Genomic DNA, 22,766 nt, shown 5'->3' on the forward strand with positions numbered 1-22,766 from the left:
AGTCCAAAAGCCACTTTATGGAACAGAAGTGTCTACAATCGTAGAAATAATAGGCAAGCGTGGTGGTCTTAGGGTGGAATATTGCATTAACAAGCCCAAAATTCTATACATGTACAATACTGATGGCCTGCAGATTATAAAATATCTATAAAACAGTGCAAATTACGACATTATATATACATCCTCTATGCTGTACAAATGTAGAAACCACACACTATCCTCCACAGCCCTGTAGATCTGTATCTGTGTGTACATCGCCTCTATGCTGTACAAAAAAACACTGGTCCACTTAAACCCTAATTACCTAGTTGAGTCCCCCAGGAGTCTCTAGTAGGCCTGCTTCCTTTTTTCCCCTCTACACCAAATATATTCTCTAATGTTCGCCTCAGAATAGGGATGCTAGGGTTCCTGTGGCTAAAGACAAAGAATGCTCAAATAAATTGGGGTCTAACAGAAGGCAGTTCTGTTGTAAAAACAAACAAATATACTAAATGTAATGCTAAGTTTTAAAGTAATGCATATTTTCCTGCTTAATTGATTTACTGTTTTCTCAGTTGAAGAAGAGATATATCTTATTGTTATTGCTCGGCACAGGAAATAATACTGCTTTAGAATAATAATCTAAGATTAAGATAAACTATGTCATCAAAAAATAAACACATTTTGTATAATGGATGGAATACGATTCTCACATTTCTGGGCCAAACTGTGAAATGTGCTAATTATATTGTGATGACAATTTTGGAACAGATCTGTTGGATACATCTGGAAGGATGTTGTGACATTGTCACACTAAAATAAATGTTTGTTAACCAGTTAAAGTCACTATAATGTAACCCTGTGAGTTACGTTTTAGAACACATTCAACCAAATGCTTGAAGCCTAGTTATGGCTTCTGCTGTTGAAAATGTATTTGTGGTGCAAGGCTCTTTTGGTAATGTCACCTTTAACCACTTAACGCCTCTAGTCTTAGTGAAACGGACTTGAGTTACAACGCTTTTTTTTCTGTCTAAAAAAATAGCCGATCTACAACCTCAACTGCAAACACAGCACACTTTGAGCTTGTAGATCGGCACATTTTTGGCGAATGTTCCCCCCAGAATAGGCATGCAGGGGTTCAAGTCGCCTGACATGGTGGGTACTCAAGAGAAAGAGAAAAATACAAATTAAGCATTGGTATTGTGCAATGCAACGTAACAGTATAACGATCACTAAAGGATTCGACAAGAAAAAATAATGGCTTCAAAGCTTTCATTATAATTCAGAAAAGCACAACCAAAGGCCAAAACTAGCAGACAGCATTTAAGAGGCACTGAAGATAAGCAATTAATACCTTTCTATGAGGGGGGGGATTAGGGAAAAAATACTGTATGCTTATGGTCTTACTAGTTTTAAGCATTAACATTGCACTCCTAAATTGACAAATTATTACCTATGTATTGTGCCATAGTCAGAAACAAGCATAAGCACACGTCCATGCGATTTTAAATCTTCACTGTGCGGCCGTTATTTGGGCCACAGCCCGCATCCTGAATGACATCTCTCTCTGATTATGGTTTAGAGAAATGGCACTTGTACGCTCCGCTCTGGAAAAAGAATGCTGCGAACGGCGACACCTCCGGATTCATAAAGCTAGATGAATGTGACCCAAAGTGTAGCATTATTATGAGATTAACCCATTGAGACCGGGATACGCATCTGTATCATTTTAGATTTCTTTGGCTATTAAAAAATAGCAGATATACAAGCTCATAGCGCGGCACCGAGTGCCGCGCTATGAGCTTGTACATCTGCTATTTTTTTTTAATCGTGAAAATGTGTGCAAATCTTTGAATATATATATTTTTCGAAGCGAACATTTTAAACTCAAATCTGTCTTTTCTGGGGATTCTACAAATGTCTTCGAAATCCGAACAGTTTATTTTTTACTTATGTTATATCAGTGGTTCTCAAACTCTTTTGCAGATGTACAAGCTCATAGCTATGAGCTTGTACAGCTGTTTTTGGAATGGCCCGAAGAAATCAAAAAATGACACACAGATGCATTCCCAGTCTTAAGGGGTTAAACATAGAACACGGGGATGGATCCAATTAAGCCTGTAACTCCTCAAGGACCACCTCAAGGGGCCCCCCCCGGGCTGCACTAGATGATGACAACCTAATGGATTCATGTTTCTTGTATATTTAAGGATGACGGTTTTTATCTGCATCATCAGCTGCAGTTCCAGGCATCTTTAGACGATCAACGATTCACGGAGAGACAGTGTGTGTTCGCGACGGAGACAGAGTGGGCAGGACGACACATTCAAGACATTTCTAGTCGACGCTCGCACGTCTTCTTACTCCCAGACGTCAACGGGCTGAGCACCGACCATCAGGGCCAGACATCACCAGTCCAACAACCCCGGGAATCCCAGGATAAAACGGATCCTCGATCACGTACTAAACGGCGACGTTTCGACAAAAAGGGGGCGAGGAGTTAACGGATCCGATCGGCCGATCCCGGAGCGGACTGACGGACGGATCCCGGGTCATCACCAGTTGAACAGCGAGTTCTGTCCGAGGGTCATGAAGTAGATCTGACTGCTGCCTCCGGACTGCACCGACGCAAAGAACACCTGCAGGACAACAAGAGACGACATTTCAGTAGGCCTGCAACGATCCACTGTGCCCGTAAACCCACAGAATAATGTGTTATAAACCACCCAGCCAAATTAAAGTGTTTTTTATTTATTTCACTCTTTCACTGCCAGACTTATTCCTGGCTGTGTGCACCCACTTCCAGTGATTTTGAGATTTTCTTTCCTTTTCAAGTAGTCACAGAATATTTATCTCCAGTATGATCGATCCCCTGATGGTTGCTAATCACAGAGGGTTTCACTGTGCTTCCGAGAAAGAAAAAACTAAGTGTCATCGCGACCCAAAAAGAAATACATAGTTAAAAAAAAAAGTACACAGGAGCCGAGATACAGGATTTTTAAGTAATAAGTTAACTAGGAAGTGAATGGAGCAGTACGTCTTCCGATCTTGTTATCTCTCGAAAAAATTAAAAAAAGTCGTCATAAGTCATTCTGGGCAGCCAGGGCGTTATGACGATGTCTCGTCATAAGTCGTTCTTGGCAGTGAGAGAGTTAAGTATATAAAGATTGGTTTTGTGACAAATGAGCTGTCGTTTTTCTGCTAATGACTGGCGATGATGGCGATGAGCTCCGGGGTATACGACTGGTGTGGTTAAGAATTAGGGATGTCCGATATTATCGGCCTCCCGATATTATCGGCCGATATTAGCATAAAAATTGATATCGGGAAAATATCGGTATCGGTTTTTGAAAAAAAAAAATTTTTTTGCTTTATAAATAAGTTACAGGAGTTCTTACTGTATATGGTGTGTGTGATATGAAATTTGAGCTTACCCTAATCACAATAATCCCCGCATATATCGGTATCGGTTGATATCGGTATCGGTAATTAAGAGTTGGACAATATCGGTTATCAGTAAAAAAGCCAATATCGGACAACCCTAGTTAGGGACCAAAAAAAAAGTCACTACCAATCAACTTTAAATTGCCTGAAACGTACTCCTAACAGGTTTTTGGGGGAACAATTTTTTTTTCGTTTCGGTAGTGACACCATTGTGTCACTACCGAAACGGAAAAAAAATTACTAAGTCCAGAGCTCGATTAATGTTAGGGACCAAAAAAAAAGTCACTACCAATCAACTTTAAATTGCCTGAAACGTACTCCTAACAGGTTTTTGGGGGAACAATTTTTTTTTTCGTTTCGGTAGTGTCACTACCGAAACGGCAAAAAAAATACTAAGTCCAGAGCTCGATGAATGTTAGGGACCAAAAAAAAAGTCACTACCAATCAACTTTAAATTGCCTGAAACGTACTCCTAACAGGTTTTTGGGGGAACAATTTTTTTTTCGTTTCGGTAGTGACACCATTGTGTCACTACCGAAACGGAAAAAAAATTACTAAGTCCAGAGCTCGATGAATGTTAGGGACCAAAAAAAAAGTCACTACCAATCAACTTTAAATTGCCTGAAACGTACTCCTAACAGGTTTTTGGGGGAACAATTTTTTTTTCGTTTCGGTAGTGTTACTACCGAAACGGAAAAAAAATTACTAAGTCCAGAGCTCGATGAATGTTAGGGACCAAAAAAAAAGTCAATACCAATCAACTTTAAATTGCCTGAAACGTACTCCTAACAGGTTTTTGGGGGAACAATTTTTTTTTCGTTTCGGTAGTGACACCATTGTGTCACTACCGAAACGGAAAAAAGATTACTAAGTCCAGAGCTCGATGAATGTTAGGGATCAAAAAAAAAGTCACTACCAATCAACTTTAAATTGCCTGAAACGTACTCCTACCAGGTTGTTGGGGGAACATTCTTTTTTTTTCGGTAGTGTCACCACCGAAACGGAAAAAAAATTACTAAGTCCAGAGCTCGATATATGTTAGGGACCAAAAAAAAAGTCACTACCAATCAACTTTAAATTGCCTGAAACGTACTCCTAACAGGTTTTTGGGGGAACAATTTTTTTTTCGTTTCGGTAGTGACACAATGGTGTCACTACCGAAACGAAAAAAAAATTGCTAAGTCCAGAGCTCGATAAATGTTAGGAATTATGCGGTTAAGTGACTGAAACTCACCTGAGTGTGTCATCAGGTGAGGTCATTAGCCCCGCCAAGAAAAACAGCTCTCAGCAGGAAATTATCTCAGCAGGAAATTATGCCTAACACTGGGCATTTCTTGTTTACGGGCTCTTTCAAAAGGTAGGGTAAGTGATGTTTTGTTTTTGCTAAAAAATGTTTTTTTTTGTATGTTTGTGGGGGGCTGCAGCAGCCAAATTTCACAAGTGGACAATAAAGTTGACCGTGGCCCAGTCTTGTCGTCTCTTTTACCCCCATGCCCACCCAAAAATGTTAAATCCCAGCTCTGCCCCTGGAGTCTGCTGTAGGTGCTGTAGATGACCCACCTTGTCGTTCCTCTCACACAGGAACTTGAGCTTCTGGGCCTTCTTGTGCATGAAGACGCCCTCCAGGTTCCCCGTGTTGGCCGACCTCAGCTCTATGGCCTTGTCACCCCAGCCCATCACCTGATTGGACTGAAGGTAAGCTGCAGGGGGAGGGAGACAGAGACAGAGACAGAAACAGGGGGAGAGATATTTCAGTACCCTAGCAGCATTACATGGTCAAAACGAGGCCTTTTTTTTTACTGTTGCTTTTCTGTTTGTACCCTTTAAGTGATGTTTGTATGTGCTCTTTTTGTAATGTTGCTCGTTTTCTGTATGGGGACTGCGGATGGAAATTAGCATTCTTGCTAAATCTGTGTATTTACCTTGCATTGTATGGTGTGGTGTTCATTAATATGTGCTGTCCCTCCCAAATAAAACGTATAATAAATAAATACATATATGTATAATAATACGCATGTTGAAAAAGTATGTATATTAAAATCAACAGACCTTATTTCAAATGAGTACAAACATTGGCAGAGAGACAGACAACAGAGGGAGAGAGAGACAGACAGACAGACAGACAGACAGACAGACAACCCCTTTCCTAAAATAATGACCCAGCTACTGGACCCAATAGAAGACTCCCACGCACGCACACACGCACGTCATTATTTTTAGTCCTCCCTGTCCCAAATCTGTCTCCACTTGGCTGGGATCAGTGGTGAGGAGGACAACCAGTGATCTACAATCATCAGGCCAGTGCTCTACGGCCCAGAATGACCCGAAAAATTTCGATGCCATATCAATGTTTTTCAGATTATCATTTTTTAAATCAGCTTTTTTTTTCTTTTTCGAGGGCACGGTGGCGCAGTCGGTAGCGCTGTCGCCTCACAGCTAGAAGGTCCTGGGTTTGATTCCCGCCGGGGACGCCGTGGGCGCTGGGGTCGTGTCTTCTCCTCATATGCGTCATCTGCGCCCATACCCTAGGTGGGGTTGGCGAAAGGGCCCACTCTGTGTGGAGTTTGCATGTTCTCCCCGTGTCTCTCAGGGTAGTTAAAGCCCTCACAAAAACATGTAGTAATCCTGGTCACTATAACGCCTCCCCCATGACAGCCGGGGCGCCTGATGGAGGGGGAGGGAACTGGTTGGAATAACGTTTTCCTTCCACGCGCTACGTCCAATCAGGGAAACTCTCCCCTGTCAGGTGACAAGAAGGTCAGTTGGCTCTCATGCATTGAAGGAGGCATGAGCTCGGCCGGGGTTCTCCTTCCATTCCGACATCTCGCCACTCCAACTAGTGGCTTCCGCGTGCGGTTAGGGTTAGGGTTAGGGTTAGGTATAGGGTTCGTTAACGTCGGAAAGGCGACATGTCGGAAAGGCGAAATGCACCCAGCTCGGCCCTGGCCTCCCTAGGCTGGTAAGCTGATTGGTAGTGATTTTTTTGTGAATTTTTTTTTCCGTTTCGGTAGTGACGAAAAGTGACGAAAACAGAAAAAAAAATGTTCCCCAAAAAACCTGTTAGGAGCACGTTTCAGGCAATTTAAAGCTGATTGGTAGTGATTTTTTTGTGAATTTTTTTTTCCGTTTCGGTAGTGACGACTAGTGACGAGTGACGAAAACAGAAAAAAAATTGTTCCCCCAAAAACCTGTTAGGAGCACGTTTCAGGCAATTTAAAGCTGATTGGTAGTGATTTTTTTGTGATTTTTTTTTTCCGTTTCGGTAGTGACGAAAAGTGACGAGTGACGAAAACAGAAAAAAAAATATTCCCCCAAAAACCTGTTAGGAGCACGTTTCAGGCAATTTAAAGCTGATTGGTAGTGATTTTTTTGTGATTTTTTTTTTCCGTTTCGGTAGTGACGAAAAGTGACGAGTGACGAAAACAGAAAAAAAATTGTTCCCCCAAAAACCTGTTAGGAGCACGTTTCAGGCAATTTAAAGCTGATTGGTAGTGATTTTTTTGTGATTTTTTTTTCCCGTTTCGGTAGTGACGAAAAGTGACGAGTGACGAAAACAGAAAAAAAATCGTTCCCCCAAAAACCTGTTAGGAGCACGTTTCAGGCTATTTAAAGCTGATTGGTGGTGACTTTTTTGTGAATTATTTTTTTCCGTTTCGGTAGTGACGAAAAGTGACGAGTGACGAAAACAGAAAAAAAATTGTTCCCCAAAAAACCTGTTAGGAGCACGTTTCAGGCAATTTAAAGCTGATTGGTAGTGATTTTTTGGTGAATTTTTTTTCCCGTTTCGGTAGTGACGAAAAGTGACGAGTGACGAAAACAGAAAAAAAACTTGTTCCCCCAAAAACCTGTTAGGAGCACGTTTCAGGCAATTTAAAGCTGATTGGTAGTGATTTTTTTTTCCCGTTTCGGTAGTGACGAAAAGTGACGAGTGACGAAAACAGAAAAAAAATTGTTCCCCCAAAAACCTGTTAGGAGCACGTTTCATGCAATTTAAAGCTGATTGGTAGTGATTTTTTTGTGAATTCTTTTTTCCGTTTCGGTAGTGACGAAAAGTGACGAGTGACGAAAACAGAAAAAAAATTGTTCCCCCAAAAACCTGTTAGGAGCACGTTTCAGGCAATTTAAAGCTGATTGGTAGTGATTTTTTTGTGAATTTCTTTTTCCGTTTCGGTAGTGACGAAAAGTGACGAGTGACGAAAACAGAAAAAAAAATGTTCCCCCAAAAACCTGTTAGGAGCACGTTTCAGGCAATTTAAAGCTGATTGGTATTGATTTTTTTGTGATTTTTTTTTTCCGTTTCGGTAGTGACGAAAAGTGACGAAAACAGAAAAAAAATTGTTCCCCCAAAAACCTGTTAGGAGCTCGTTTCAGGCAATTTAAAGCTGATTGGTAGTGATTTTTTTGTGATTTTTTTTTCCGTTTCGGTAGTGACGACTAGTGACGAGTGACGAAAACAGAAAAAAAATTGTTCCCCCAAAAACCTGTTAGGAGCACGTTTCAGGCAATTTAAAGCTGATTGGTAGTGATTTTTTTGTGATTTTTTTTTCCCGTTTCGGTAGTGACGAAAAGTGACGAGTGACGAAAACAGAAAAAAAAATGTTCCCCCAAAAACCTGTTAGGAGCACGTTTCAGACAATTTAAAGCTGATTGGTAGTGATTTTTTTGTGATTTTTTTTTTCCGTTTCGGTAGTGACGACTAGTGACGATCGACGAAAACAGAAAAAAAATTGTTCCCCCAAAAACCTGTTAGGAGCACGTTTCAGGCAATTTAAAGCTGATTGGTAGTTATTTTTTTGTGATTTTTTTTTCCCGTTTCGGTAGTGACGAAAAGTGACGAGTGACGAAAACAGAAATAAAATTGTTCCCCCAAAAACCTGTTAGGAGCACGTTTCAGGCAATTTAAAGCTGATTGGTAGTGATTTTTTTGTGATTTTTTTTTTCCGTTTCGGTAGTGACGAAAAGTGACGAGTGACGAAAACAGAAAAAAAAATTGTTCCCCCAAAAACCTGTTAGGAGCACGTTTCAGGCAATTTAAAGCTGATTGGTAGTGATTTTTTTGTGATTTTTTTTTCCGTTTCGGTAGTGACGACTAGTGACGAGTGACGAAAACAGAAAAAAAAATGTTCCCCCAAAAACCTGTTAGGAGCACGTTTCAGGCAATTTAAAGCTGATTGGTATTGATTTTTTTGTGATTTTTTTTTTCCTTTTCGGTAGTGACGAAAAGGGACGAGTGACGAAAACAGAAAAAAAACATTTCCCCCAAAAACCTGTTAGGAGCACGTTTCAGGCAATTTAAAGCTGATTGGTAGTGATTTTTTTGTGAATTTTTTTTTCCGTTTCGGTAGTGACGACTAGTGACGAGTGACGAAAACAGAAAAAAAATTGTTCCCCCAAAAACCTGTTAGGAGCACGTTTCAGGCAATGTAAAGCTGATTGGTAGTGATTTTTTTGTGAATTTTTTTTCCGTTTCGGTAGTGACGAAAAGTGACGAGTGACGAAAACAGAAAAAAAAATGTTCCCCAAAAAACCTGTTAGGAGCACGTTTCAGGCAATTTAAGGCTGATTGGTAGTGATTTTTTTGTGAATTTTTTTTTCCGTTTCGGTAGTGACGAAAAGTGACGAGTGACGAAAACAGAAAAAAAATTGTTCCCCCAAAAACCTGTTAGGAGCACGTTTCAGGCAATTTAAAGCTGATTGGTAGTGATTTTTTTGTGATTTTTTTTCCCGTTTCGGTAGTGACGAAAAGTGACGAGTGACGAAAACAGAAAAAAAAAATGTTCCCCCAAAAACCTGTTAGGAGCACGTTTCAGGCAATTTAAAGCTGATTGGTAGTGATTTTTTTGTGATTTTTTTTCCCGTTTCGGTAGTGACGAAAAGTGACGAGTGACGAAAACAGAAAAAAAATATTTCCCCCAAAAACCTGTTAGGAGCACGTTTCAGGCAATTTAAAGCTGATTGGTAGTTATTTTTTTGTGATTTTTTTTTTCCGTTTCGGTAGTGACGAAAAGTGACGAGTGACGAAAACAGAAAAAAAATGTTCCCCCAAAAACCTGTTAGGAGCACGTTTCAGGCAATTTAAAGCTGATTGGTAGTGATTTTTTTGTGAATTTTTTTTTTCGTTTCGGTAGTGACGAAAAGTGACGAGTGACGAAAACAGAAAAAAAAATGTTCCCCCAAAAACCTGTTAGGAGCACGTTTCAGGCAATTTAAAGCTGATTGGTAGTGATTTTTTTTTTCCGTTTCGGTAGTGACGACTAGTGACGAGTGACGAAAACAGAAAAAAAAATGTTCCCCCAAAAACCTGTTAGGAGCACGTTTCAGGCAATTTAAAGCTGATTGGTAGTGATTTTTTTGTGATTTTTTTTTCCCGTTTCGGTAGTGACGACTAGTGACGAGTGACGAAAACAGAAAAAAAATTGTTCCCCCAAAAACCTGTTGGGAGCACGTTTCAGGCAATTTAAAGCTGATTGGGAGTGTAGTGCCCAGGATCACTTAGTTTGGGAACCACAATAACATTACTGCAATGTAGAAATAATCTGTTACAAGTAAAACGTGTTCAAAATGTTACCTGATTAAAAGTACAAAAGTATTGGCATCAAAATATACTTAAAGTACCAAAAGTAAAAGTACTAAATGTTTGAAAATAGCAGATCTACAAGTTCACAACGCGTCGCGATGAGACACGTTGTGAGCTTGTACAGTAGATCTGCTATTTTCAAATAGCCTATGTATAAAATTGGGCTAAAGTGGTTAATGTATGTTTTATAATATAATCATGTATATCTGCAAAGCAACTAAAGTGTTCAAATAATTGTAGTGGAGTAAAAGTACAATATTTTCCTCAGAGATGTAGTGGAGTAACATTTAAATATTATATTTGGAAATACTCCAGTAAAGTAAAAGTACCTCAAAATTGTACTTAAGTACAGCACTTGAGTAAATGTACTTAGTTACTTTACACCACTGATTATATCTCAGTGGTTATTATTAATATCATGACGATCACAACGTGACAGAGGTGCAGCTGGCGGCCGTTCCGTTGCCAGGTAACACGTGAGGTAAACAAGGTGGGTGTCAGTCAATCACAAAGCCAGGTGGGAACCTGGAAAGCGTTATATAAGCTGCAACACAATAATGGCCATGTTTTATTTTACACTGATGGGAATGTTCAGTACATGCAGTGCTGGAAAAGGCACTCAAATGTTTTACTTAACTCATTCAGTGCCAAAATTATTTATTCATGTTAATGGAATTTTGGTTCTGAGTGCCACAGCCAAAATTCATTGTAAAAAAAAAGTGCTTAGGAAGCGAGATACAGCCTTTTTAAGTTATAGGTTAAACAAGGAGTGGATGGAGCAGCAAATCTTCAAATCATCATATCTTGGGTTCTGAACATGTTTTTTCCCCCAAAAAAAAAAAAAAAAAAAAAAACTTTTATTTTGAAATTTTTTTTTTATTTTGAAATTTTTTTATGACGGATTTGACGGATCGTGGCGCTCTGGGCGTCAGGCCACGTGACGGATTTGACGGATTGTGGCACTCAATGAGTTAAGGAAAAGTATCAATACTGCAATGTAGAAATACTCTGTTACAAGTAAATGTCCGGAATTCATAATTTACTTGAGTAAGAGTACAAAAGTATTGGTATCAACGTGTACTTTAAGTACCAAAAGTAAAAGTACTCTTTATGCAGAATGTCCCATTTCACAACTTTTCAAATGTATGAGATGTATGAAAATCTTTTGAAAATAGCAGATCTACAAGCTCACACTGCGTTGCGATGCGACGCATTGTGAGCTTGTAGATCGGCTATTTTCAAATAGCCAAAGTTTAATAGGACTGAAGTGGTTAATGCATGTTTTGTAATAATAATCAAAATCTACAAAGTAACTAGCAGCAACTTAAGTTTTCAAATAATTGTAGTGGAGTAAAAGTACAATATTTGCCTCCGAGATGTAGTGGAGTAGAAGAAAAAGTACCAAAAATTGGAAATACTCCAGTAAAAGTACCTCAAAATTGTACTTAAGAACAGTACTTGAGCAAATGTACTTAGTTACTTTACACCACTCACACTTACGTCGCACCACCGATCAGACAAAATATGTCTGAGTCATACTGCCGGGGGGATTTTTCAGAGTACCCGTTGTACCTGTCTGTCTGTGTTGTGTATCTGTCTGTCTACCTGTGTCCCTTTTATGCCCAAATATGGAGATCCCTGATGTCATCAGTATATGCCCATATACAGTTGGTCGGTCCCATGGGCATAGCGGTTGGATCTGTGGCTCTGGACAACCGGATCTCTATATCTGTCAGTCCTTGTCCCTTTTATGCCCATATGGAGATTGCTGATGTCATCAGCATATGCCCATATATGGGTATCCCCCATAGAGTTAAACATAAAGAGAGGGCACCGGAAATCCACTTGTATGGAGTAGCTCACCCAGCGCATACTCCCTTCTCACCCCTTCTTCCGGGTTGGGAAATGTGACTATTTGGGGCCTATGTGACGCGTTTTGCGTCACCTCCGTGCTCAACCCCGCCCGTGCTCAATGAGTCGAGCCCATTCGTCCATGTGTCTGGCCCCAGCCGTAATAAGCTGCAGTACCTATGATTGGCCAGCATGTCCAATGCGCTTCACTGCTCCCTCTCCGTTCTGGGGGCTTGGTATCCCCCCTATTGTGCCCATATATGGAGCCGCCTGATGCCATGAGTACACATTGAGGTTAAGCAAACAGATCCATATTTGGGCGTAGCTTTATTGGGAACTCCTTATATGGTTATGGCTTAATCATGGTGACATTAACCCACAGAGATAGTGAAAACAAACAAGATATCAAATTTTGATTTAAAAAACTCTGACGGAAGCCTGGACCTGAATCTCTGAATATATTCCTAAAATTGCTGCACTTTATGGTAAAACTTGCAGTCTGTTTAGTACCACCTTGATAAATAAAATAAAACTATATTTTGTTGCTTAACCTTATCGATTGATGCACTCATTGATTCCCTCATATAAGAAAATCCGTTTTAACTGAAAATAAATTGCTTCTCAGGTCAAATATTGATACGCGATTAAACATGCAATTCATTTCAATTAATTAATTACAAAGCCTCTAATTAATTCGATTTTTTAATCGAGTCCCAGCTCTAGTAAATTGTAAATAATGTGCAAAAACGGTCTGAGTTCTTTTTGAAGGGTCGCTGTGTGAAAACAACAGAATTACAGAGAGAGGGTTTAGGCTCATCGTACCGACGGAGGCGGGCATCTCTCCCCACTGCAGGACGGTATCCTTGGTGATGCGTCCGTAGGTGTCGATGTAGACGCCCTCGTCCTCGTAGCACACCAGCACCTCTGTCCCAGCGCTGTTTGGCAGGATGATGATAGCATGGGGGCGGATGGAGCCCTGGATCTATGAGACACACACACACGTACGTAAAAAAATAAATGAGTATGTAAGCGAAACAAGGTAATTATTATGGGTTCATAATCCTTACGCAAACAATCCAACTTCTGTCACAATTTAGTCTCGACTCGCAAGAAAGTTGTTTGTCCAAATTGAGTTTCTATACAGAGTAAAGTCTAGTAACACAGTTCAGTTCAGCAACAGGTCTCTATCGGGAAATCAGGTCAGCACTGTGTGTGTGTGTGTGTGTGCATCATGCGCACATGCGTGTGGGTGCGCGTGGGTGCATAGCATACGTGTGTGCGTCCGCATGTAGAGCAAGGTTATTATCGTTAACTAAAAGCAACATAATAACTACTTAAATTTGACAAAACTTTTTTTTTGTTAACTGAAATAAAAATAGAAACGAGACTTTAAAAAAAAGACTACAGTTTTTTAGTGTTTACAAAACTACAGTTAACTACAATCAGAGAGAAAATGTCCTGCTAAAATTGCAGATCTACAAACCCAGTTGTGAGCTTGTAGATTGACTTTTCTTCTGACCGTGTTGAATCTTGCCCCTGCTAGCGCATATGCAAAATAAATTAATAAATAAAACTAACACTAAAGCTAATAAACCATCAACTAAAAGCATTTTCACAAAATAAAAACTAAACTAAACTAGCATAAACCTGCTTTAAGAACAAACTCAAACTAACCTTTTCAAGTCAAAAGAAACTTCAATAAAAAAATAAAAAATAAAACCCTCTAAACCATGACATTAAGCCTTATTTGCAGATAAGCAATAGTATGGCAATACGTGCGTTACCTGCGTGTGTGCCACCACAATCCGGAGCATTAAAACGGGCATCCACAGACGCAGCGCAATTTTAATCCGTTGCCTTGGAATCAGCATGGTTACATAATCCTACTGACAGAACTATGATGGCACCAACGAGGCTCTGGGAGGATGCACACGCGCATGTGTGTGTGTGTGTGTGTGTGTGTGTGTGTTTGTTTAAGTGTCGGTGCAAGTGCATGCGTTCAAGACAAGCTACATGTAACTGAGAATGAAGTGTGTGTGTGTGTGTGTGTGTGTGTGTGTGTGTGTGTGTGTTGGTGGGTGGGAAGGTGGGCGAGAGAGAGAGAGAGAGAGAGAGAGAGAGAGAGAGAGAGAGAGAGAGAGAGAGAGAGAGAGAGAGAGAGAGAGAGAGAGGGCAGTGTGATAAAATGTGGGTGAATGAGAAATTGAGTGTGTGTGTCAGAGAGTGCTTTCAGCAGGAAAGCGCAGCATAGAACCTGCAGGAGTGTGTATGCTCCGCGGAAGCACTGTGTGTGTGTGTGTGTGTGTGTGTGTGTGTGTGTGTGTGTGTGTGTGTGTGTGTGTGTGTGTGGCTAGCTGACTGCAGCAGTCATGTAAGGCACCGATGTAGGCAGCTGTGTGAGTGCAGCACCTTGATATATACTGGAGGAAATGGGTGAGGTAAAAAAAAGAGAGAAAAAAAATACAGTCCTACAGGCACAAGAACAGGTCAGGACACACACACACACACACACACACACACACACACACACACACACACACACACACACACACACACACACACACACACACACACACACACACACACACACACACACACACACACACACACACACACACACACACACACATACAGCGAGGGAAAGAGGACAGAAGAGATGTATTTATAGAGCTTCTTCTCTCCTCCATATCTCTCTTCTCCTTCTCTCTCTCTCTCTCACTTCTCTTGTGGAAACTAGCACGCCTTAAGGGTACTTGAACTCCAAGAGTATATATATATATATATATATATAAAGAAAGACGTACCCTCGTGGGACTAATTTGACACTTTCTGAGATCAGGAAAAGGCAGATCTACAAGCTCAGAATGCGTTGCGCTGCAACAATGTATTATTACATTATACATAATACATTATAGTTAAGAATAGTCTTTTTTTAATCATTCTAATTTGGCTGGGTGGTTTATAACTAGGGATGTCCGATATTATCGGCCTCCCGATATTATCGGCCGATATTAGCATAAAAATTGATATCGGGAAAATATCGGTATCGGTTTTTGAAAAAAAAAAAATTTTTTTTTTTTTTTTTTTTTTTTTTTTTTGCTTTATAAATAAGTTACAGGAGTTCTTACTGTATATGGTGTGTGTGATATGAAATTTGAGCTTACCCTAATCACAATAATCCCCGCATATATCGGTATCGGTTGATATCGGTATCGGTAATTAAGAGTTGGACAATATCGGTATATCGGTTATCGGTAAAAAAGCCAATATCGGACAACCCTATTTATAACATATTATTCTGTGGTCTCACAAAGATCTATCTGTGGTCTATTAGTAGGCCTACTAGGCCTACTAATACTGGGTTAGGGTACTTCCTGTTTACGGGCTCTTTAACCCTTTAAGACCTGGAACCTGTTTTTTTTAGATTTGAGCAAAAAAAAAAAAGCATTATTTTACACTTTGGGCTATTCAAAAATAGCAGATCTACAAGCTCGTAGCCGCGCTACGAGCTTGTAGATCTGCTATTTTTGAAAAATCGTGAAAATGTGTGCAAATCTTTGAATATATATTTTTTCAAGCGAACATTTGTAACTCAAATCTTTGCATCTGGGGGGTCCCTGGAACAAAATATTTTGAGATGGGTTCGGCGGCCAAATTCATATCATTTTGGGGGTCCTTGACATGAAAAGGTTTGAGCACCACTGATATAGAAACATACGTTTAAAAAAAAAACAGTTAGGATTTAGGAGACATTTTGTAGAATCGGAACCTCAGGTCTTAATGGGTTAAGTGGCCGTAAAAAACGTTTCCTCCCACCAGACCCAGGTGGGTGTGAAGCATTCCCACTGAACGCACATTCAACAGAATAATGTATGTTGTCTCTGTCGGAGTCGGGTGGAATACTTGTATGTCCAAAAAACTGTTCCTTTTTATTAGTATTTAAAAAAAAGAACATATCATACTGAAAATAGCCGATATACAAGCTCACAACTGAGCTTGTAGATCAACTATTTTCACTGCTTGTATGATGAAGGGCGTTAATTTTACAGGGGGATAAAACATTGAGATACAAGGTTTCTGCCTGACAGAAAAGATGCGTCGCTTAGTGTGTTTGTGTGTGTGTGTGTGTGAACATGATTCACCGTCACTGTCATGAGAACCACCTGTCCACCACACCGAACCACCGCACAGGAAATGAAGAGACATTTCCCGTCTCCCACTGGGGCAGGTGGGCGTCTCCTTCTATTTAAAAAAACGATTTGTTTAATTATTTAACCACTTCACCCCAGCGTCTCTATTCTGGGAATGTCTTACAGTATATATAGGCAGTGGTGGAAAAAGTATTCAAATGTTTTACTTATGTAAAAGTATTAATACTGCAATGTAGAGGAATGAATTGGCATAATGACTAAATTGGGGAGAAAAGGGGGTACACAGAAAAAATGTAACTTTTTTGTTAGAAAGTGTATTCTTTTAAGTGAAAGTGCTCAAGTGTGCCAGAGGATTTTCAAAATGTTGAACCAATGAAAAGTAAGAAGAGTTTGTGACTAAATAATAACTACATTGGAACACAGGTTCTTCCCCCCACCTCCCATGTTATGAAATGAAACTGTTTTGGACATACGAGTTTTGCACCCGACAGTGATGATATATAATACAGGTTGATGTGTTCTATACAATATCAGGGTCATGGCTTGGAAGACAATCACTATAAAAAGCGGTGACATGGTGTGTACCTGGGTGACTAAGCGCCTGTGGTGCGCAATGTAAATCGTCTCCGTCGGGGTGGAAATCTCATATGTCCAAAAACGTTACTTTTCAGGATTCAAATTCAAAAGTAGCAAAAACAGCAGATCTACAAGCTCGAAACGCGCCGCGTTTCGAGCTCGCAGATCAGCTACTTTTGTGTGACGCTGTAGCGTGATCGACTAGGGCTTTAATTTAACGAACAATAAATAAATATGGAGATAAGAGGTTTCTGAATTGCAAAGCACCACGAGAGAGAGAGAGATAGACTAGCTGTGTATCAGTGTGACGGTGAGTCACCAACGGGGCTGCCACTGTTAGCTGCACCTTCCCACATACTGTACTGTACTAACTGCATCAGTGGTGGAGGAAGTACGCCGTTTTTTTTCTTCATCCATTTTCAACATATCTTCATATACATTTACAATTTAGGCATTTAGCAGACGCTACATTTTTTTCCAATTACCAATTCTGCCACGGACGTAATAAACGTAAAAAAAATGTTTTATTTGATTTTAGAAACGATCGCACTGTTCTTTAACACCCGCAGTGACCACTTTCACTCTAACTCACCCGGATACGGAAATAACGTCATTCAAAGATTTCCGTTTCCGTCCGCTCCCTGTTTAACTGTTTGTTCCGTGAGACGCTCTGTTTTGAAACTGCTGCTACAGGAGAAGGAAATGTTGCGGATGGAATATTTATTCTCTGGGCGACACACACACACACACACACACACACACACACACACACACACACACACACACACACACACACACACACACACACACACACACACACACACACACACACACACACACACACACACGTACCCTGTGTGTTTACAAACAGTCGCAAACGCGATCATAAGGGATGTACATTTTCGGTGGCGAGCTGAAAAAGTAAGACAAGCGCGCATCTTTGGCGAGAAATGGTGTGTTCACACGGTGAGTGACCTGTTGAAAGTTAAAAAAAAAAAAACTAAAATTGCTGGCAGTGGGCAAACGCAGCCAGAAATACATCTGGCAGTGAATGAGTTAATGGTCTAAATGGTCCTCACTAATGCTCATGGTAATATATGGTTGCCATTTTTGTCTACTCACTCTGTGTCTCAGAGGAGGGCTGTGGACAGTTCAGACACCCACCTACCAGTGACATCATCGATGGGGAATCCAAGCTAATATAAACTTAGCATTTGGTTCCATCTGTACACTCTCAGAGGTCCATTTGGACCCCTGGTGGTCCCCGGACTCCATGTTGAGAACCAGTGGTCTATTAGCGTCTTTAAGCGGTCAATTAATGATCAACCAGACAGACAGACAGACAGACAGACAGACAGTCTTACATGTGTGGGGAGGTAGAGGTCGTAGGGTGTACCAGAGTCCACGTCGATGGCGTGGAAGCCAGAGAGGGAGCCATAGATGACCTTCAACCTCTGACCTTCCTCCACTGTCAGGTCCACGGACACAGGCTTCTGGGGAAGGTTGTTGAACGACTGGACACACACACACACACACACACACACACACACACACACACACACACACACACACACACACACACACACACACACACACACACACACACACACACACACACACACACACACACACACACACACACACACACACACACAGAGGCCTGTCACAATTAACACATAATCATCTAATCGCAATTATTTAAGATAATCACAATTATTTTAAATCGTCATAATCGTTTCCATGTAGAAACATGTTCGAATGTAAATGAAAAGCAGAAATAGTAGATCTACAAGCTTACAACTCGTCACTTGGTTTATTGAAAGCATGCCTGTGTAAAGATGTTGTTATTGTGTTCTGGCTTTTAACATTTGTTTTAGTTTTTTTTCTCCTTTTTCTAGGCCTGGGTGAAGATGGTTTCCAGGCAGCGGGTTAACCATGTGGGATGTGGAGCACAGAGAGGAAAGTAGCTCAGGCCACTGAGGAGACTAGCAAGTGGAACACATGCTCTGATGAGAGGGTGTGTATGTGTGTGTGTGTGTGTGTGTGTGTGTGTGTGTGTGTGTGTGTGTGTGTGTGTGTGTGTGTGCGCATGTGCGTGTGCGTGTGTGTGTGCGTGCGTGCGTGTGTGTGTGTGCATGTGTTAACCCATTCAATCCGAGAACGCATCTACAAATGTCTTCTAAATCCTAACAGTTTTTCTGAAAACCCGTATATGTTGCTTTAATATCAGTGGTTCCTCAAACTTTTTCATGTCAAGGACCCCCAAAATGATAAGTATTTGGCCGCCGACCCCCATCTCAAAATATGTTGTTCCAGGGACCCCCCCCCAGAAGCAAAGATTTGAGTTAAACATGTTAGCTTAAAAATATATATACACATTCAAAGATTTGCACTTTAATGTTTTTCAAAAATAGCAGATCTGCTATTTTTCAAAAAACAGCAGATCTACAAGCTCATAGCGCGGCACTCGCGCTTTTTAGCGGTGCCAACCGCTCTACGTTTGACTCTGTCTGCGTGTCCGTCCGTCCATCCGTCCGTCCGTCCGTTTGTGTGAGCACGGGATGAGCACGGGATTTTAAACAGCTATAACTTCAGTTTGCAGCATGCCACCAAGTCCACATTTGGTATGTGGACTTAGACCACCAATAGGGACGAGCATGAATTGATGAACTTATCAAAGAGGGGTCCAGGGACCCCCAGCGCCCGTATGAGCACCGCAAGAAGCTTGGGAAGACGAGAAGAGGAAGGGGTGGGTTAACCCTTTAAGACCGGGAACGCATCTGTGTCATTTTAAGATTTCTTTGGCTATATAAAAATAGCAGATATACAAGCTCATAGCGCGGCACCGAGTTCCGCGCTACGAGCTTGTAGATCTGCTATTTTTTTTTTATCGTGAAAATGTGTGCAAATCTTTAGTTTGAATATATATATACTTTTTAAATAGTCTCTCAGTTCTTCAGCTGACTTCCTGCTCCAGGAACAATGGTCTACATTATGTAGGCGAGCTCATCTTATCAATGACTTTAAGACATTTCCCAGGACTCTCTGCATGCCCCCCCACCCCCACCGAACCAAAATGATTGCTTTTATATCTCTTCCTCGCCTCCTAGCCCCATGCACGTCTTTCAGATGGGGATCGAGGAGGAGGAGGGTTTGGTGGGAGGGGGCCAGGGGGGTGGTGGTACTCCTCCTTTGGCCTAGAAGCACCACATGACCCATCTGCACTCCGCACTTCACTCCTGCACTCTGACGAGGGGAGAAGGCTTATGGAGAGAGACGGTGGGGGGGAACAATTTTTTTTCTGTTTTCGTCACTGGTCACTTTTCGTCACTACCGAAACGGGAAAAAAAAATCACAAAAAAATCACTACCAATCAGCTTTAAATTGCCTGAAACGTGCTCCTAACAGGTTTTTGGGGGAACCATATTTTTTCTGTTTTCGTCACTCGTCACTAGTCGTCACTACCGAAACGGGAAAAAAAATTCACAAAAAAATCACTACCAATCAGCTTTAAATTGCCTGAAACGTGCTCCTAACAGGTTTTTGGGGGAACAATTTTTTTTCTGTTTTCGTCACTCGTCACTTTTCGTCACTACCGAAACGGAAAAAAATAATTCACAAAAAAATCACTACCAATCAGCTTTAAATTGCCTGAAACGTGCTCCTAACAGGTTTTTGGGGGAACAATTTTTTTTCTGTTTTCGTCACTCGTCACTTTTCGTCACTACCGAAACGGAAAATAAAATTCACAAAAAAATCACTACCAATCAGCTTTAAATTGCCTGAAACGTGCTCCTAACAGGTTTTTGGGGGAACAATTTTTTTTCTGTTTTCGTCACTCGTCACTAGTCGTCACTACCGAAACGAAAAAAAAAAAATCACAAAAAAATCACTACAAATCAGCTTTAAATTGCCTGAAACGTGCTCCTAACAGGTTTTTGGGGGAACAATTTTTTTTCTGTTTTCGTCACTCGTCACTTTTCGTCACTACCGAAACGGAAAAAAAAATCACAAAAAAATCACTACCAATCAGCTTTAAATTGCCTGAAACGTGCTCCTAACAGGTTTTTGGGGGAACATTTTTTTTTCTGTTTTCGTCACTCGTCACTTTTCGTCACTACCGAAACGGGGAAAAAAAATCACAAAAAAATCACTACCAATCAGCTTTAAATTGCCTGAAACGTGCTCCTAACAGGTTTTTGGGGGAACAATTTTTTTTCTGTTTTCGTCACTCGTCACTTTTCGTCACTACCGAAACGGAAAAAAAACATCACAAAAAAATCACTACCAATCAGCTTTAAATTGCCTGAAACGTGCTCCTAACAGGTTTTTTGGGGAAGATTTTTTTTTCTGTTTTCGTCACTCGTCACTTTTCGTCACTACCGAAACGGAAAAAAAAAATCACTACCAATCAGCTTTAAATTGCCTGAAACGTGCTCTTAACAGGTTTTTTGGGGGAACATTTTTTTTTCTGTTTTCGTCACTCGTCACTTTTCGTCACTACCGAAACGGAAAAAAAAAATCACAAAAAAATCACTACCAATCAGCTTTAAATTGCCTGAAACGTGCTCTTAACAGGTTTTTTGGGGGAACATTTTTTTTTCTGTTTTCGTCACTCGTCACTTTTCGTCACTACCGAAACGGAAAAAAGAAATCACAAAAAAATCACTACCAATCAGCTTTAAATTGCCTGAAACGTGCTCCTAACAGGTTTTTGGGGGAACAATTTTTTTTCTGTTTTCGTCACTCGTCACTTTTCGTCACTACCGAAACGGAAAAAAAAATCACAAAAAAATCACTACCAATCAGCTTTAAATTGCCTGAAACGTGCTCCTAACAGGTTTTTGGGGGAACATTTTTTTTTCTGTTTTCGTCACTCGTCACTTTTCGTCACTACCGAAACGGGGAAAAAAAAAATCACAAAAAAATCACTACCAATCAGCTTTAAATTGCCTGAAACGTGCTCCTAACAGGTTTTTGGGGGAACAATTTTTTTTCTGTTTTCGTCACTCGTCACTTTTCGTCACTACCGAAACGGAAAAAAAACATCACAAAAAAATCACTACCAATCAGCTTTAAATTGCCTGAAACGTGCTCCTAACAGGTTTTTTGGGGAAGATTTTTTTTTCTGTTTTCGTCACTCGTCACTTTTCGTCACTACCGAAACGGAAAAAAAAAATCACTACCAATCAGCTTTAAATTGCCTGAAACGTGCTCTTAACAGGTTTTTTGGGGGAACATTTTTTTTTCTGTTTTCGTCACTCGTCACTTTTCGTCACTACCGAAACGGAAAAAAAAAAATCACAAAAAAATCACTACCAATCAGCTTTAAATTGCCTGAAACGTGCTCCTAACAGGTTTTTGGGGGAACAATTTTTTTTCTGTTTTCGTCACTCGTCACTTTTCGTCACTACCGAAACGGAAAAAAAAATTCACAAAAAAATCACTACCAATCAGCTTTAAATTGCCTGAAACGTGCTCCTAACAGGTTTTTGGGGGAACATTTTTTTTTCTGTTATCGTCACTCGTCACTTTTCGTCACTACCGAAACGGGAAAAAAAATCACAAAAAAATCACTACCAATCAGCTTTAAATTGCCTGAAACGTGCTCCTAACAGGTTTTTTGGGGAAGTTTTTTTTTTCTGTTTTCGTCACTCGTCACTTTTCGTCACTACCGAAACGGAAAAAAAAAATCACTACCAATCAGCTTTAAATTGCCTGAAACGTGCTCCTAACAGGTTTTTTGGGGGAACATTTTTTTTTCTGTTTTCGTCACTCGTCACTTTTCGTCACTACCGAAACGGAAAAAAAAAATCACAAAAAAATCACTACCAATCAGCTTTAAATTGCCTGAAACGTGCTCCTAACAGGTTTTTTGGGGAACAATTTTTTTTCTGTTTTCGTCACTCGTCACTTTTCGTCCCTACCGAAACGGAAAAAAAAAATCACAAAAAAATCACTACCAATCAGCTTTAAATTGCCTGAAACGTGCTCCTAACAGGTTTTTTGGGGGAACAATTTTTTTTCTGTTTTCGTCACTCGTCACTTTTCGTCACTACCGAAACGGAAAAAAAAAATCACAAAAAAATCACTACCAATCAGCTTTAAATTGCCTGAAACGTGCTCCTAACAGGTTTTTGGGGGAACATTTTTTTTTCTGCTTTCGTCACTCGTCACTTTTCGTCACT

At 40.4% G+C, this 22,766-nt stretch overlaps 1 protein-coding gene across 3 annotated transcripts in view; it reads right to left on the bottom strand.

The window, feature by feature from the left end:
- Positions 1 to 1,805: 1,805 nt before the first annotated feature.
- Positions 1,806 to 22,766, bottom strand: part of LOC311033793 (mitogen-activated protein kinase kinase kinase kinase 4) — a 109,779-nt gene continuing 88,818 nt past the window's right edge. For 2 of the 3 annotated variants that reach the window (XM_084041446.1, XM_084041447.1), the window contains 4 exons: positions 17,943 to 18,092; positions 12,674 to 12,833; positions 4,984 to 5,123; positions 1,806 to 2,618 (listed from right to left, as the gene is read on the bottom strand). In XM_084041446.1, coding sequence (XP_083897572.1) covers positions 2,535 to 2,618; positions 4,984 to 5,123; positions 12,674 to 12,833; positions 17,943 to 18,092 — 534 coding nt within the window. In that variant the 3' untranslated portion in view covers positions 1,806 to 2,534. The remainder of the gene's footprint in view (positions 2,619 to 4,983; positions 5,124 to 12,673; positions 12,834 to 17,942; positions 18,093 to 22,766) is intronic. The other variant, XR_014599545.1, reaches the window with a different exon arrangement.

This window comes from Gymnoscopelus microlampas (genome assembly GCF_963454915.1).
Source record: "Gymnoscopelus microlampas genome assembly, chromosome: 18".
Taxonomy (NCBI): domain Eukaryota; kingdom Metazoa; phylum Chordata; class Actinopteri; order Myctophiformes; family Myctophidae; genus Gymnoscopelus; species Gymnoscopelus microlampas.